The sequence below is a fragment of the Mus pahari genome, chromosome 20 (genome assembly GCF_900095145.1).
Source record: "Mus pahari chromosome 20, PAHARI_EIJ_v1.1, whole genome shotgun sequence".
Taxonomy (NCBI): Eukaryota; Metazoa; Chordata; class Mammalia; order Rodentia; family Muridae; genus Mus; species Mus pahari.
The window spans coordinates 19,941,344-19,955,840 of NC_034609.1; the positions used below are offsets into that span (position 1 = coordinate 19,941,344).

The following is a 14,497-nucleotide window of genomic DNA, read 5'->3' on the forward strand; positions in this document are numbered from 1 at the left end:
CTTTAATCCCAGAACTCGGGAGGCAGAAGCAGGCAGATTTATGAGTTGGAGGCCTAAATAAATAAAGACACTGTCTTCTTCTTTAAAAAAAAAAAAAAAAAAAAAGTTTATTGAATTTTCCTAAGCTACTCCACATTATGACCTCAAGCCAATCCTAGGATCTGAATCTTTGGGTATCTCAGAGCAACTGCTTACGTATATACTTTTTAACTTTTCCTGTGTAGATTCCAGTACCTGTTTATCAATTCATTACCATATATTAAACTTTTCACAGCAAAATATGAGGAACAGAATCCATTACGATAGAAAATACTACAAGTATTATCAAAAGAGGTCAACCTAGCTTGACAAGGTAATGTAAGCTTTTACTTCCAGCACTGGAAAGACAGAGGCAGGCAGGCAGATCTCTTAAGTTTCAGACCAGCCTAGTCTATAGAATACAGGGGACAGCCAGGGTTACACAGAGAAACCCTGTCCCAAAAAACAAAAGCAAAACAAAAGTGGCCAACATTTCAAATTAAAAGTAGCCTGTTACTATAATGTAGTCTTTCTATAGGGGAGAAAAGGCAGCAGAGAGCATTGCCTACTCTTAACCTGTGATTGTACTTATACAACAAAAACATCACAGATGGGAGTAAGGCTTACTTTATACTTATTCTTTAACAAAGGTCTAGTAGCGCTTTTATACTTAAAATTAGTCATTTGCTATAGAACTAAAAACAAGGCACAGGAAATCTTTATCCTCACTTATATACCAATATGCCTTTTTTTATCATAGCTTATGACCCACCTATGATGGCCATGCCTTACCTCTGCGTAGTGTCTTAAGAAAAGCGTCTATCTGTTCCTGTCCAACTCCAAAGGCTCCCTTCTGCCCAAAGAGGAGATGGGAGAGTAGGAGGTGTAGGACCTCTATTGCTATATCTTGGAAGCCACCTTCTTGATTTCCACTGACGTCTGCGTCAATGTAAGAACGCAGAAGATCTGGAAGCTTCTGTTTGATAAACTGGGCAGCTAAAAATCAAATAAACAAAGTTACTTTTACACCATAACAGGTAAAAAATAAGTATCTAAATAACCACCTTTTGTATGCACCATAATTCATTTTGCCTCTCCTATGCTCTCACATAGCTCTACCATTACTATTAGACAGTGACCGATGAACAGGAAGAAAAGGTTCTGAAATCAGTTATACAACAATGTAAACATAACAGAACAAAATTATTTGTTAATAAACAGTCGGAGCCAGATATGGTAGGACATGCCTTTAACCTCAGCACTCGTGAGGCAGTGGATCAGAGGAGGAGGAGGAGGAGGAGGAGGAGGAAGAAGAAGAAGAAGAAGAAAAGAAATAAGAAAGGAGGAAGAGAAGAAAGAAGAAAACAGAAGCAGCAGCAGCAGAAGAAAAAGAGTTGGGCCAGACAGGCATAGCAGCACGTGACTATAATTTTAGACCTTAGGTTAGTGAGTTTGAGATCAACCTGGGCTACATAAGCAAAACATTGCCTTAAAAAACCAAGAGCTACAGAGATTATTTGAGTCTGGCAGTGGTGGCACTCTCCTTTAATCCCAGGACAAAAAAAACAAAACAAACAAACAAACAAACAAACAAAACCAGTCCCAGGTTCAGCTCCCAGCAGGCATGTGACATCTCATAACCAGTTCCAAAGGACCCGACACTCTTTTATGGTCTCTTCAGGTTCCAGGTATACAAGCGAAGCACATACACAGAAGCAAAACATTCCTATGTGAATAAAGGATTAAAAAAAAAGCCAGGCAGTGGTGGTGCACGCCTTTAATCCCAGCACTTGGGAGGCAGAGGCAGGCAGATTGAATTTGAGGCCAGACTGGTCTACAGAGTAAGTTCCAGGACAGCCAGGGCTACACAAAAGAAACCCTGTCTTGAAAAACCATAAACAAACAAACAAACAGATATATAGAACACTATGAAAACACAAGGGAAAAAAAAAAAACAAAATAAAAACAAAGTAACAAACCTAAGAACACAGGGATAGATCAGAGGTAGACGTCTTGCTTGTATAATTTGTCCAAGGCCCTAGATTCGATCCCTAACACCACAAAAATTAAAGGGGGGGGGGGAAGGGAAGGAAAGAAAAGAGGAAGGGAGAGGAGGGAAGGAGGGAGGAAAAAAGGAAGAGGAAAGGGGGAAGAAGAGTCTAAAACTCTGGATAACGTAACTTACCAAAACCCCTGAGATCTGGGCTGGAAGAATTCAAAAGGGCAAGACCAAAAATTACCTGAAACAAGAAGGAGTTATATTAACAGAGTCAAAGGTTTGCTTTAACTATCCTTTCTGCCTATGACTCTCGAAACACTTACCTCTTGTACTTTACTTAACTTGAGAACTTTACTCAGCTGGGCAAATAAGTGGGGTGCAGGCTTTAAACTCTGAAACATAACAATTTTTTAAAAAGATTTAACTTTTTTATTTTGTTAAGGATGCAAATGTTTTACAGAGTTTTTAATGTATTAGTTCATCTAATAATGGCACAATATACATACAGCATGACTCTGGGTCACTACAAGCAATATTATATATTCTAGAACTGTAGACTGACAAACTTAATACTTGACCCAATCTGGTCTTAGTAAGTACCCATTTACCAACATGCAACTTCCTTGATTCTCTCAGAAAGGTACAAAAGAAAGTTAATCCTTCAAATTTTAAGACTGGACATGATTTTTTAAAAAAGTACAGATGCGGTAGCACATATCTTAAATCCCAACACTCCTGAGTCATAGTCAGGTATTTCTCTGAGTTTAAAGCACCAGGGCTACACAGAGACCGAGTCTTTGAAAAGCAGAGAAAAATGAACACCAAAACCCCCCGATCAAAAGCTCAGAGTCATTTTAAACAATATATTAGAGAGCACAAACTGAGTATGGTGTTACACGTCTACAACAACCCGGCTCTGAGGCAAAAGAGTAGCCTGGATTACACAGAAAGACCCTTCCTCAAAAATGAAAGAGAGAAATAGATATTATCACAATCTTACTAGAGATAAAAATATACTAACCTTCTGGTAGTGCAATGGATTATCAATGGCATATGACAATGTTGAGATAAAATTTGGCTTTGTAATCAGCGAGGCACACTCCTGAATCAGAAACTGTGTCTTCAAAAAGGTAAAAATTAAAAAAAAAAAAAAAAAGACTTCTAATTAGCATTAAGCATCATCTCACAGAAAAGTAAAACTTATGAATATTAGTGTTAAACCAAAATATCCATATTAGAGTTCATTAATAAGTCACAAAACAATATAATTAACTCTGAGAAGACTAAAAAATAATCAAGCCAAAGCGATTCAGTTCAGATCCTGAGCTAGCCCATCTGCGTTTCCAGCAGGTTTCCCCTTTCCTGTTTCCTTCGCCAGGCAGATCCAGCAGCAGCTCCCTAATCCTAAATTAGACTGCCATCAGTATATTAGCCAGGCAGATTATTAGAGGGCAAATGAATCCCCAATACATCTTAGCTACAATTAATTGTAAGATTATGTTCTAGATGTTATTCTGTACATAGTATTCATATATTATGCCCAAAACTGCAAATTTACAAATTGATTGGTGGTAATTCTTATAAACTCTGTAATTCCTAAATACCTGATGGAAATCTTTGCCACTGCTTTTACCATCGCCACTGAAATCCACATGTGAAAATAGGCAGCGTAATAAATGCCTGTCTGCCTCAGGACCGTGCCGATTCACAATCTGAAACACAAAAATGTTAAGTTTAAAGGAGGGTTTTGGGGAAATGGCTCAATAGTAAGTAAGGTGGCACTTGACTAGTATGCATGATACTCTGGATCTTATTCTCCACAGCAAAATTAAATACAGTTTTAGGAAAATCAGTCTCTAAGGAATTACTGAAACAACTGCTGAGCATAGTGGCATAAGCCTCTAATCCTAGCTCTTGGGATTCAAAGAATGGTCATGATTTCAAGACCACCCTCAAGCTAGATGGAGTTTGAGACGGCCTAGAAGATAAAAGACCCTGTTCTCAAAAACAGAATTATAGGAATCAGTTAAGTACAAGTAACTATATGCAACAATTACTTAAATTTATTCTTTTTGAACTGGCTAAAACAAGTGTTGTGGGGGGACTGACAGACAAGAGAATCAATGTTTCAATGCAATAGTAGAGACAGTAAAAAGCTCAAGAAGCCACTTAAAATGAATCTAGTACAGGCAGGCTTCAGGAACTTTAAAAAAAAAAAAAAAAAAAGATTTATTTATGATTGTATATAAGTACACTGTAGCTGTCTTTAGACACACCAGAAGAGGGCTCCAGATCTCATTACAGATGGTTGTGAGCCACCATGTGGTTGCTGGGATTTGAACTCAGGACCTTTGGAAGAGCAGTCAGTGCTTTTTTTTTTTTTTTTTTATAAACAGTTTTTTTTTTTTTTTTAAAGATTTATTTATTTATTTATTATATATAAGTACACTGTAGCTATCTTCAGACACTCCAGAAGAGGGCATCAGATCTTGTTACAGATGGTTGTGAGCCACCATGTGGTTGCTGGGATTTGAACTCCAGACCTTTGGACCTTTGGAAGAGCAGTCGGGTGCTCTTACCCACTGAGCCATCTCTTCAGCCCCGGCTTCAGGAACTTTTAACGGCACATATATTCTTTTGTGCTTTTTTTCTTTGGGGGAAACTGAGTGATTGTGGGTGAACCACGGAGTGCATGGTTCTCTCCTACCATGTAGGACTCTGGGGACCCAATTCAGGTTATGAGGTTTGGCAGCACTTTACTTGTTAAGCCATTTTGTTGGCCCTCGTGTGTGTGTGTGTGTGTGTGTGTATGTGTGTATATGAATGTGTGCACACCAGTGTATGTTGATTGTGTATAAGAAAGACAGGCATCAATATCAGCTATCTTCTACTGACTGCCAACTGGCCAATGAGCTCTGCAGCACCCACCTGTCTCCAGCCAGTCAGGGCCAGGGCTATAAAAACACAAACCACAACCCACACCATCAAAACTGATTCTCCTCGGATTGTGCAAAAAGCACTTACTTAATCCCCCAGCACGTAATATGGACATTCATATTGCTAAAGAGTAACTAGTAACAATAATTACAAAATTACAAGAAAATATCCGGTAAAAACTGAATGACAAAAAGTATTTGGGAAGCAAAGATGGGCAAATGCACAAGCAGTGTCAAGGCAGCGCACTTGTCTAGCAGTCACGAACTCCTAGAGTCCACCTGGAAGACCACCACTAACTTTTTGCATAAGGCAAACAGGAAAAATGTGAATGTTAAATGGTTATGATGATTAAATATCATTGCTATTTTGAATTGGTAAGATAGCTCAGCAGGTAAGATGCTTGCTACCAAGCCTGACAAGTTCAATGTCTGGGCCCAACAGGTACAAAGAGAAAACTAACTCCTACAAGCTGTCCTCCGACTACCATAGTCACTGTGTGACACATACAACCGGCCCCTATAGAGAATTAATGTAAAAATGGCATAAATAACTTTTAAAAAACTTTTTTGGTTCTCTCCTCTACACTTACACCAGGGATTGCCACCTTTTTTGCAAGCACCTTTAGCCACGGAGCCGTCACGAGGACCCCCAAATTTTTTGATGAGTTATTTTATGAGTGCTTTCCTTGGATGAATATATATGTACCACACTCATGCTGAGAGACCAAAGAGGGTGTGAGATACCCTAGAAACGGGAACTACAGATGACTGTGAAGCACCGTGTGATATTAGGAACCCAACCCCAGAGCCTTTCCAATAAAAGCATCATGCCAGGTCTCCAATTTTAAAAGAATGATTACAATATTAACCTTTGAATAATGTCACAAAAATCTCACCTAGGAGGCAAATTTATTTTCTTATCTGTAAGATACTGAAATACCAACTCGTTGACATGATTAGTACATGCATATAATAATTTTAGTAAAATCTCTTTCCATTTGTCAGTAGGTAAAACTATAGAGGAAAAACATCTTATTAAAGTTCTGAGGCCTGGTCAGACTTAACCACAGTAAAATATACCTGGCCTCCTTGTACAATAGGGAGAGCATTCATTTCATAAAATGGTGCTGAGTTTGTCTCCGGGTTTGCAAGAAGCTTGCTTACTTTCTTCACCAAGGAAATCAGCAAGGGGCCAACCAAGAGAACCTTGCTATCATCCCAGGTCTAAGTACCCAATCTCTAGGTGGTAAAAGAGGTTACATACAAGGGCACCAATAGAAACACAAAGTTTATGTGTTTTATTAACTGTGCACATTGTGAAGCCTCAGCCAACAAATGAACCCAGACATGGTAACTCAAGCGAGTAATCCCAGTTCAAGGCCATCTTAGAATATATAGAAAAACTTGATCTAAAAAGACATGAAACAAAACCACATAAAATAAATGACTAGAGAAATGGATCAGCAAGTTACTAATTTTGCAGAGAACCATGGGTTCAGTTTCCAGCACACAAATGGCAGCTCACAGCACTTGTAACTTCAGTTCTAGAAGATCCGATAGAGACCTTCAGGCCTCAACAGGTACACATACTTATGCACACAAACATACATATATATTTAAAAAAAACCTTAAAATAATTTATTTCTTCTTCACAGATTTATTTGACCATTAACTAAATGTCAGGCATAAGACATAGATATTCTTAAATCTCAAGAACTTTTAAGGAAAACTGAATAAACCAATTATAATACATCCAAAACACGTAGGGCACTGCTGGTGTCACTAGATTCTCACCTTCAAATAATTTCTGATAGTCAACAACCAGCTTCTCCAGGATTTGCCTCAGTTGCAGAATTTCAGTGCCTAAATATATACCCCCCTGTGGCAGCCTTCACCAGCAGGGCCTTTTGAGCCCACTGTGGTACCTTTGGTATATGACTTAGAAATGGCCATACAATGTTAACCTGGGTTTAACTGGGAGTGAACTACAGCTCCTCAGCAAACCTGTGTATCATAGTCTCATCCCACCCTGTTTTCATCACTCCCTAACCAGCAGAACTGACATAGGTTATACCCTGCTTTCCAGATTCCAGGGAATACAGCCTCATCCATATCATACGCCCAGTTAAACAAGCTGAGCAGTAAAGAGAACCATGCAAGTTCGTATAGAGCAGGCATAGTAGGTTCACATGCATAACCAGTTGAAAAATACAGTCAGATTTATCATAAAAAAACACAAAAAACAAACAAAAACAAAAACAAAAAAGCAAGTGGGGCTGGAGAGACAGCAACAGCTAAGAGCACTGGATGGTCTAACAGATGATCCAGGCTCAATACCCAGTCCCCACAGCCATCAAGTTCCAGGGTTCCTATGATCTTTTCTAGCTTCCAAAGTCCCACGGCATGCTCAAAGTACCAAAATAGAAGAAAAAATACTCATTCACATAAAATTTTTATAAGTTAAAAGTGGCAAGATGGCTTGGTTGCCAAGCAGTGGTGCCCAGTGGAGGCAGAGGCAGGCAGATTTCTGAGTTTGAGGCCAATCTGGTCTACAGAGTGAGTTCCAAGACAACCGGGGCTATAGAGAGAAACCCTGTCTTGAACTGCCACACCCTCGAAAAAAAGACAGCTCAAAGGGTTGCTATGTGTCTGATCACTGGCTCCCTGCTCCTGTAGCTCTAGGAACACTCTCTAGATTTTATTTCTGTCTTAACTCACTCTTGCCCTTCTCATAACTTCTACTTCCTAAAAATCTCTTATCACACATTCCTTTCCATCCTGTGCACCTGCACTCTCTTGCTCACTCACGTGTGCGTTCTCTCTCTCTCTCTCTCTCTCTCTCTCTCTCTCTCTCTCTCTCTCTCTCTCACACACACACTTGTAGGCTTTAAGGCGCTTTAAGCTGAGTGTCACTGTAGACCCCAAATACCATCCCAAAATTATCGGGAGGAAAGGGGCAGTGATCACCCAGATCCGCTTGGAACATGAANCACACACACACACACACACACACACACTCACACACTCACACACACACACACACAGAGCAAACTGAGAACTGTAGCTAATGGACCCTGTGCCTCAGCAGGTAACTTTTGGCAGCAATAGCTGTTGGCAAACCTATGACATCACATAGGCAATAGCACAACCTACAAATCTGTTGCCAAGACAACAGCTACCATATTCCCAGATCCACTTGGCTCACCTCCTACCTTTACCTACGTTACATCATTTTCCATATAAATCAGGGAAACACCCCTCCATCTCTCCCACTTTTGCCCCTTCTCTTTCTGCCGCCACCTCTTCCACTCTCTCTCCCAATAAACCTCTCATACGTGGAACTGCTTGGGCCCTGTGTGTTGTGTTCAGATGAGATCCGCTGTTGTAACACATCAGCAGCAGTGGAGGTAGAATACCAGCTCATAATGCATGCCCCAGACCAGCCACACCTGCCAGGTAAAACATGTGTCTAAGCATTTCTCTCTGCTAATGCACTGCTACTGCATATGCTTGTAGAATTGAATGCTGTTCCATGGAACCAACACATGGCTTTGTAGCCATCATTGCTAAGGGCAAGAAAAGGCAAAGAGCTGTATCTTCAGTGCTATCTTCATTGAGGACAATCACATGATTGCCAGTCATCTTTGTTGTGGAAAGTCCTAGCTTCACTGCCATCTTGCTTAAGCACTGCAACATGTGACCTGAGCAGACCAAAATTAGGTCTGCAAAGACTTCTGAATTGAGGTAAGATTTTTATATGGTTCCTATCCTGTCTCAGAAAACTGTTATAATACTGCTCTATGTTTTCACTTTTAGAAAGATGATTTTAATATTACTTTAAAGGTTTACATTTAAAAAGTTAAAAATCACTGCCTTAAAGATATGTTTAACCTTGGTTTTGCTAATGCTACTATAGATTTCTATAATACACCACATGGGGATCTAATGTTAACAGTTTCTTTTTGGACTGTGTTTATAGACTTAAAATCTTGTTTTGATAGAAGAACTTTAACTCAAAAATCATGATTTTTAAGGCTGAAATTTAACAGGCTTTAGTCTCAAAAGCCACTATTTACAGTCCTAATCTCATGAAAACTACTATAGTTAAGTGCAAACTAAACGAAGGACATTCTTTAATGTATTCAAGTATTTATCTAAAGCCATGCTAAAAACCAGTGCAGTTAATTACAATGTCAAGTTTTAGCCTTCTGTTTTATGTTTGCTAGTTACAGCTGAAGCAGATAACTAAAATCAGACACGGATTACCTGATCCAATAGATTCTAGCTCTCAATCCTGTCAGACAGAGATCTGCTGAATATGACACTGTTTAAGCTTGCTATGACAAAGACTCTCAAATCCTAACAGTAATCCAACCCAGGACTTCCAAAAAGATATGGGCACAGCCACAAAGAACTCTACTTGGATTGTAGTATACCAATCACTGGGTGGCACTGCCTCAATGCTGTGCCCCCTGCCAGGGCTTGACCTAAACTGTGGACAGAGGACACCTGAAGAGTCTCATATTACCTAAGACAAGGTGAGGTCATTTCTTCCATGTTCCACCTCCATGGAAAAAAGCCTGTCATCTTCTGGGCCTGATTGACACAGACTGCCTCTACCCCAAGCTGTGATGGGCACCACAGGGACTTGGGAGAACTGTTTAGGTAGTGGACTATAGACTAACCTCTGTCATTTTTATTAATTTATGGCATCTAGATTAGAATTTATCCTTCTTAGTTAGGTTTCTGATTACACTGACAACTAAGCTAACTATAGCTTGACCAGCTAGAGAACAGGGAGCTGGCTCCTCACCCCGATGTAATCCACTAATGTGTTAATTCATTGGTCAATTTAAGACAACCAGGCCTCTTATTAAAAGAACATACAGGTTTGCCTTGCTCACAGGCTTCATGATAAAAGACATTAAAGTTTCAGATATAACCTTTTACTACTCCCATATCTAAAAAACTCAGTTTGCAGTGGCTGCTCCCCAATGATCAACCACCTGTGTCTCATGATAAATTGGACAGGAAAAGATGTAAACTTTATACAAGGTGTGAGGATATAAAAGCTCAAGTTATGAGGCTCTAAAAAAAAAAAAAATATGAGGGCTGGAGAGATGGCTCAGTGGTTAAGAGTACTGACTGCTGCTCTTCCAGAGGTCCTGAGTTCAATTCCCAGCAACCACATGGTGGCTCACAACCATCTAAAACGGGATCTGATGCCCTCTTCTGGTGTTTTTGAAGACAGCAACAGCAACAGTGTACTCATATACATAAAGTAAATAAATAAATTTAAAAATATATATGAGGGTCTAGGACAGAGTTTTGGGGTTGGTAATTCTAAGACATGAAGGTTAGAAAACCAAACGTGGATGGTGATAGAAATACTTCAGATTTCTTTCCCTCTCTATACCACTGTTTTATTAGGAATTCAAAAGTTCAGAGTTCTAACATTAATCAATGAGTTCTGATAAATTATTAACCTAACTCTGATAAAACATTCCACTATACAATCCATTTTCNTAATCACAAGTTCAAGATTTTTGAAGTTTTCTTTGATTGTCTAAGTATAAACCTAAAGGGATTCTCGTGCAGAATCCATAGGATCACCTATCAGAGCCACAAATTCAAGTTTTCCCTTGGTTTGCTTTATAGCTAAGAAGAACTGAAGATGGTTCTCATGTAAATTTATACTATCAACTATCATAGTTACAAAGTCCAGATTTCAAGTTTACTTTGTCTTTTCTTCTGAACCTACTTAACTTATTTTCTGCCTCTATGTATGTGTGTTTCAGCATCTTGACGAGTTCAGGTGTTTACTCAAAATCTACATCCAGGACAGCCCCAGGTATTCCAGAATACCCCTCCCACCCCCCCACCCACACACACACAAATTCTACTGGGCCTGCATTTTTCTAGCCACATATGGTTCCACAGACCCCTGACAACAATGGAACAGCCAGCTCTGCCAGGACTTGGCCAGCATCATCATCTCAATTCTCTTCGGTTCCTACACGACAACCATCACTACAAAGTCAGCAGGAAGTAGTTAAAGAACACTGCAACCCCACTTCTGCCCCATCATCACCTTTTCCTAGTTCCTCATTTTTGATTAAACCAAAAGGGAGGAATGTTAAGACACTCTTCTAGGCTCCACTCAACAGTTACCCAGCAACAGGTATGATCCTGTAGCCAAGCATGTAAGACCACTCCTTATCTCTCTCCCTTGGTACCACCTCTCCAGGTGTTCCTGTCAGCCTCTTCAGCGGCACTGACCGCTCTTCTGAAGGTCCTGAGTTTAAATCCCAGCAACCACATGGTGGTTCACAACCATGAGATCTGATGCCCTCTTCTGGAGTGTCTGAAGACAACTACAATATACTTACATATAATAAATAAATCTCTTTTTAAAAAGAACGGCTCAGCAATTAAGGGTGTTCTTATAAAAGAAGAGGATTCAACTCCTAGTGGCCACGTGGAGGCTCACAACCATCCATCAGTTCCAGGGGACCTGATGCTTTCTCATCTCCACAGGCACTCACACATATGTGGCACACAGGCATACATCCAAGCAAAACACTCAATTTTATGTAATTCAAAAAGTAACAATAAAAATTTTTAAAAAGGATGTGAGAACTGCCACTAAACTACCTTAAAAATACCTACAGTAACACAAATGTTTAAACATGTTGCTATGAAAAGATGTCAATTTTACACAGAATGACTCAAATGCCACAATGCTTTGCATTTTTTCATTCAACCTTCTAAGCATCACCCATGATGTTCAAAACAATAGTTTCAATGCTTAAGGAATAGCACTGATGAATCCTGAGATTGTTTCCAGTATGGACATATCAAGATACAAGTCTTGTGATAGATGTCAAGTACACGCCTAGAAATAGAACTGTGCTCAGTAACTGAGAGGAAAGTGAGTAAAAGCCGTCACTTAGGTTCATCTGTACGAATATACTAAATAAATGCTCACTAATGCCAACTCACTTGCACATGGCATGTGCCCTGCTCCATATATACATCTTACTTTTAAAAAAGGTGGTGAAAAAAAAAAAAAAAAAAGGTGGTGAGATTAGTCAGGTTTGGTGATGCACACCATCATCCCAACACCAGGAGGGCTTCAAGTTAAGTCCAGCCCGAAAATACAATGAGATCTACTTGAAAGGAGGCTGAGAGGAAGAGAGAGAGAGACACCCCCCCCAACCTAGGGATGAGACAAGAGTCCTCTCTGAGTAGTTAGAAAATTTGACTGTTCACAGCTAGAGAAAGGACTGGGTGGCTAAGAGCATTTACTGCTCTTGCAGAGGACCCAGATTTGGTTGTTAGCACCCCATGGAGGGATACAACCACCTATAGCGCCAGTTCCAGGACATCAATGCCCTCGCTTTTCTGACCTCTGAAGGCACTAAGTAATGCAGGGTACACATACACATTGTAAGTAACACTCATAAATAAAAATTGCCCGGCCTAGTGGCTCAGACCATTGATGCCAGCATTTGAGAGGCAGAGGCAGGCAGGTCAAGGTCAGCTTTGTCTGCATAGGAATTCGAGGTTAGCCAGAGTTACATGGTGAAACCTTGTGAAGAAGAGGGGAGAGGGGAGGGGAGGAGGGGAGGGGAGGAGAGGAGAGGAGAAGGGGAAAAGGGAAGGAAAAGAAAAGAATAGGAAGTTTAGCATATGCCATCATTCTATTTAAAAAGGCTAACACATGTATTCCCATCTCCTATATATCCAAATATACAGTCCACATATTAAACATTTTTTAAAAATTTAAAGAGAAACCCTGTCTCAAAAAACCAAACCAAAAAAAACATTTAAAAAGCCTACAACTGTTGCATACATACCACAAAATAAAAGAACCAGAACTGAACACTGCTGCATAAATCCTTTCTTAGATTTGTGTGAACCAAACACAGGTACACATTTGACTTATGTTTGTGATCTACGAATCAACTACAATTTCTTTTGTAGAAAGAGAATTATGTATTTTTTTAGATATTTTCTTTATTTACATTTCAAATTTTATCCCTTTCCTTATTTCCCCTCCGAAAACACCCCTGCTCCATCCCCCCTCCCCCTGCTCACTAACCCACCCACTCCGGCTTCCCTGTCGTGGCATTCCCTACACTGGGGCATCAAGCCTTCACAAAGCCAAAGGCCTTTCCTCTCATTGATATCCCACAAGGCCATCCTCTGCTCCAATTGTGGCTAAAACCTTGAGTCCCTCCTTGTGTACTCTTTGGTTGGTGGTTTAGTCCCTGGGAGCTCTGGGGGTACAGGTTGGTTCATACTGTTGTTCCTCCTATGGGGCTGCAAACACCTCAGCTCCTTGGGTCCTTTCTCTAGCTCCTCCATTTGGGAACCTGTGCTCAGTCCAATGGATGGCTGTGAGCCTCCACTTCTGTATTTGTCAGGCACTGGCAGAGCCTCTCAGGAGACAGCTATATCAGGCTCCTGTCAGCAAGCACTTGTTGGCATCCACAATAGTGTCTGGGTTTGGTGACTGTATATGGGATGGATCCCCAGGTGGAACAGTCACTGGATGGTCTTTCCTTCAGTTTCTGTTCCAAACCTTGTCTCTGTAATTCCTCCCATGGGTATTTTGATCCCCCTTCTATGAAGACCGAAGTATTCACACTTTGGTCTTCCTTCTTCTTGAGCTTCATGTGGCCTATGAATTGTATCTTGGGTATTCCGAACTTCTGGGTTAATATCCACTTATCAGTGAGTACATATCATGTGTGTTCTTTTGTGATTGGGTTACCTCAGGATATTTCCTAGTTCCATCCATTTGCCTAAGAACTTCATGAATTCATCATTTTTAATAGTTGAGTAGCACTCCATTGAGTAAATGTACATTTTCTGCATCCATCCCTCTGTTGAAGGACATCGATCAAGCTTCTTTCCAGCTTCTATTATAAATAAGGCTGCTATGAACATAGTGGAGCATGTGTCCTTATTACATGTTGGAACATCTTCTGGGTATATGGTACTATGTCCAATTTTCTGAGGAACCACCAAACTGATTTCCAGAGTGGTTGTACAAGCTTGCAATCCCAACAGCAATGGAGGAGTGTTCCTCTTTCTCCACATCCTCGCCAGCATCTGCTGTCACCTGAGGTTTTTTTGTTTGTTTGTTTGTTTTTTCGAGACAGGGTTTCTCTGTGTAGCCCTGGCTGTCCTGGAACTCGCTTTGTAGACCAGGCTGGTCTCTGCCTCCTGAGTGCTGGGATTAAAGGCGAGCGCCACTACGCCCAGCTTGTCACCTGAATTTTTGATCTTAGCTAATCTGACTGGTGTGAGGTGGAATCTCAGGGTTGTTTTGATTTGCATTACCCTGATGACTAAGGATGTTGAACATTTTTTAGGTGCTTCTCAGCCATTCAGTATTCCTCAGTTGAGAATTCTTTGTTTAGCTCTGTACCCCATTTTTAATAGGATCATTTGGTCCTCTGGAGTCTAACTTCTTGAGTTCTTTGTATATATTGGATATTAGTCCTCTATAGGATGTAGGGTTGGTAATTTTTTG

At 40.3% G+C, this 14,497-nt stretch overlaps 1 protein-coding gene across 6 annotated transcripts in view; it reads right to left on the reverse strand.

Annotated features, from left to right (window-relative positions):
• Cnot1 (CCR4-NOT transcription complex subunit 1) overlaps positions 1–14,497 on the reverse strand; it is an 84,573-nt gene that overhangs the window by 50,271 nt on the left and 19,805 nt on the right. For all 6 annotated transcript variants that reach the window (XM_029532495.1, XM_029532496.1, XM_029532494.1 and 3 more), the window contains exons 3-7: positions 3,622–3,729; positions 3,039–3,137; positions 2,341–2,409; positions 2,204–2,258; positions 811–1,014 (exon numbers count right to left, since the gene is read on the reverse strand). In XM_029532495.1, coding sequence (XP_029388355.1) covers positions 811–1,014; positions 2,204–2,258; positions 2,341–2,409; positions 3,039–3,137; positions 3,622–3,729 — 535 coding nt within the window. The remainder of the gene's footprint in view (positions 1–810; positions 1,015–2,203; positions 2,259–2,340; positions 2,410–3,038; positions 3,138–3,621; positions 3,730–14,497) is intronic.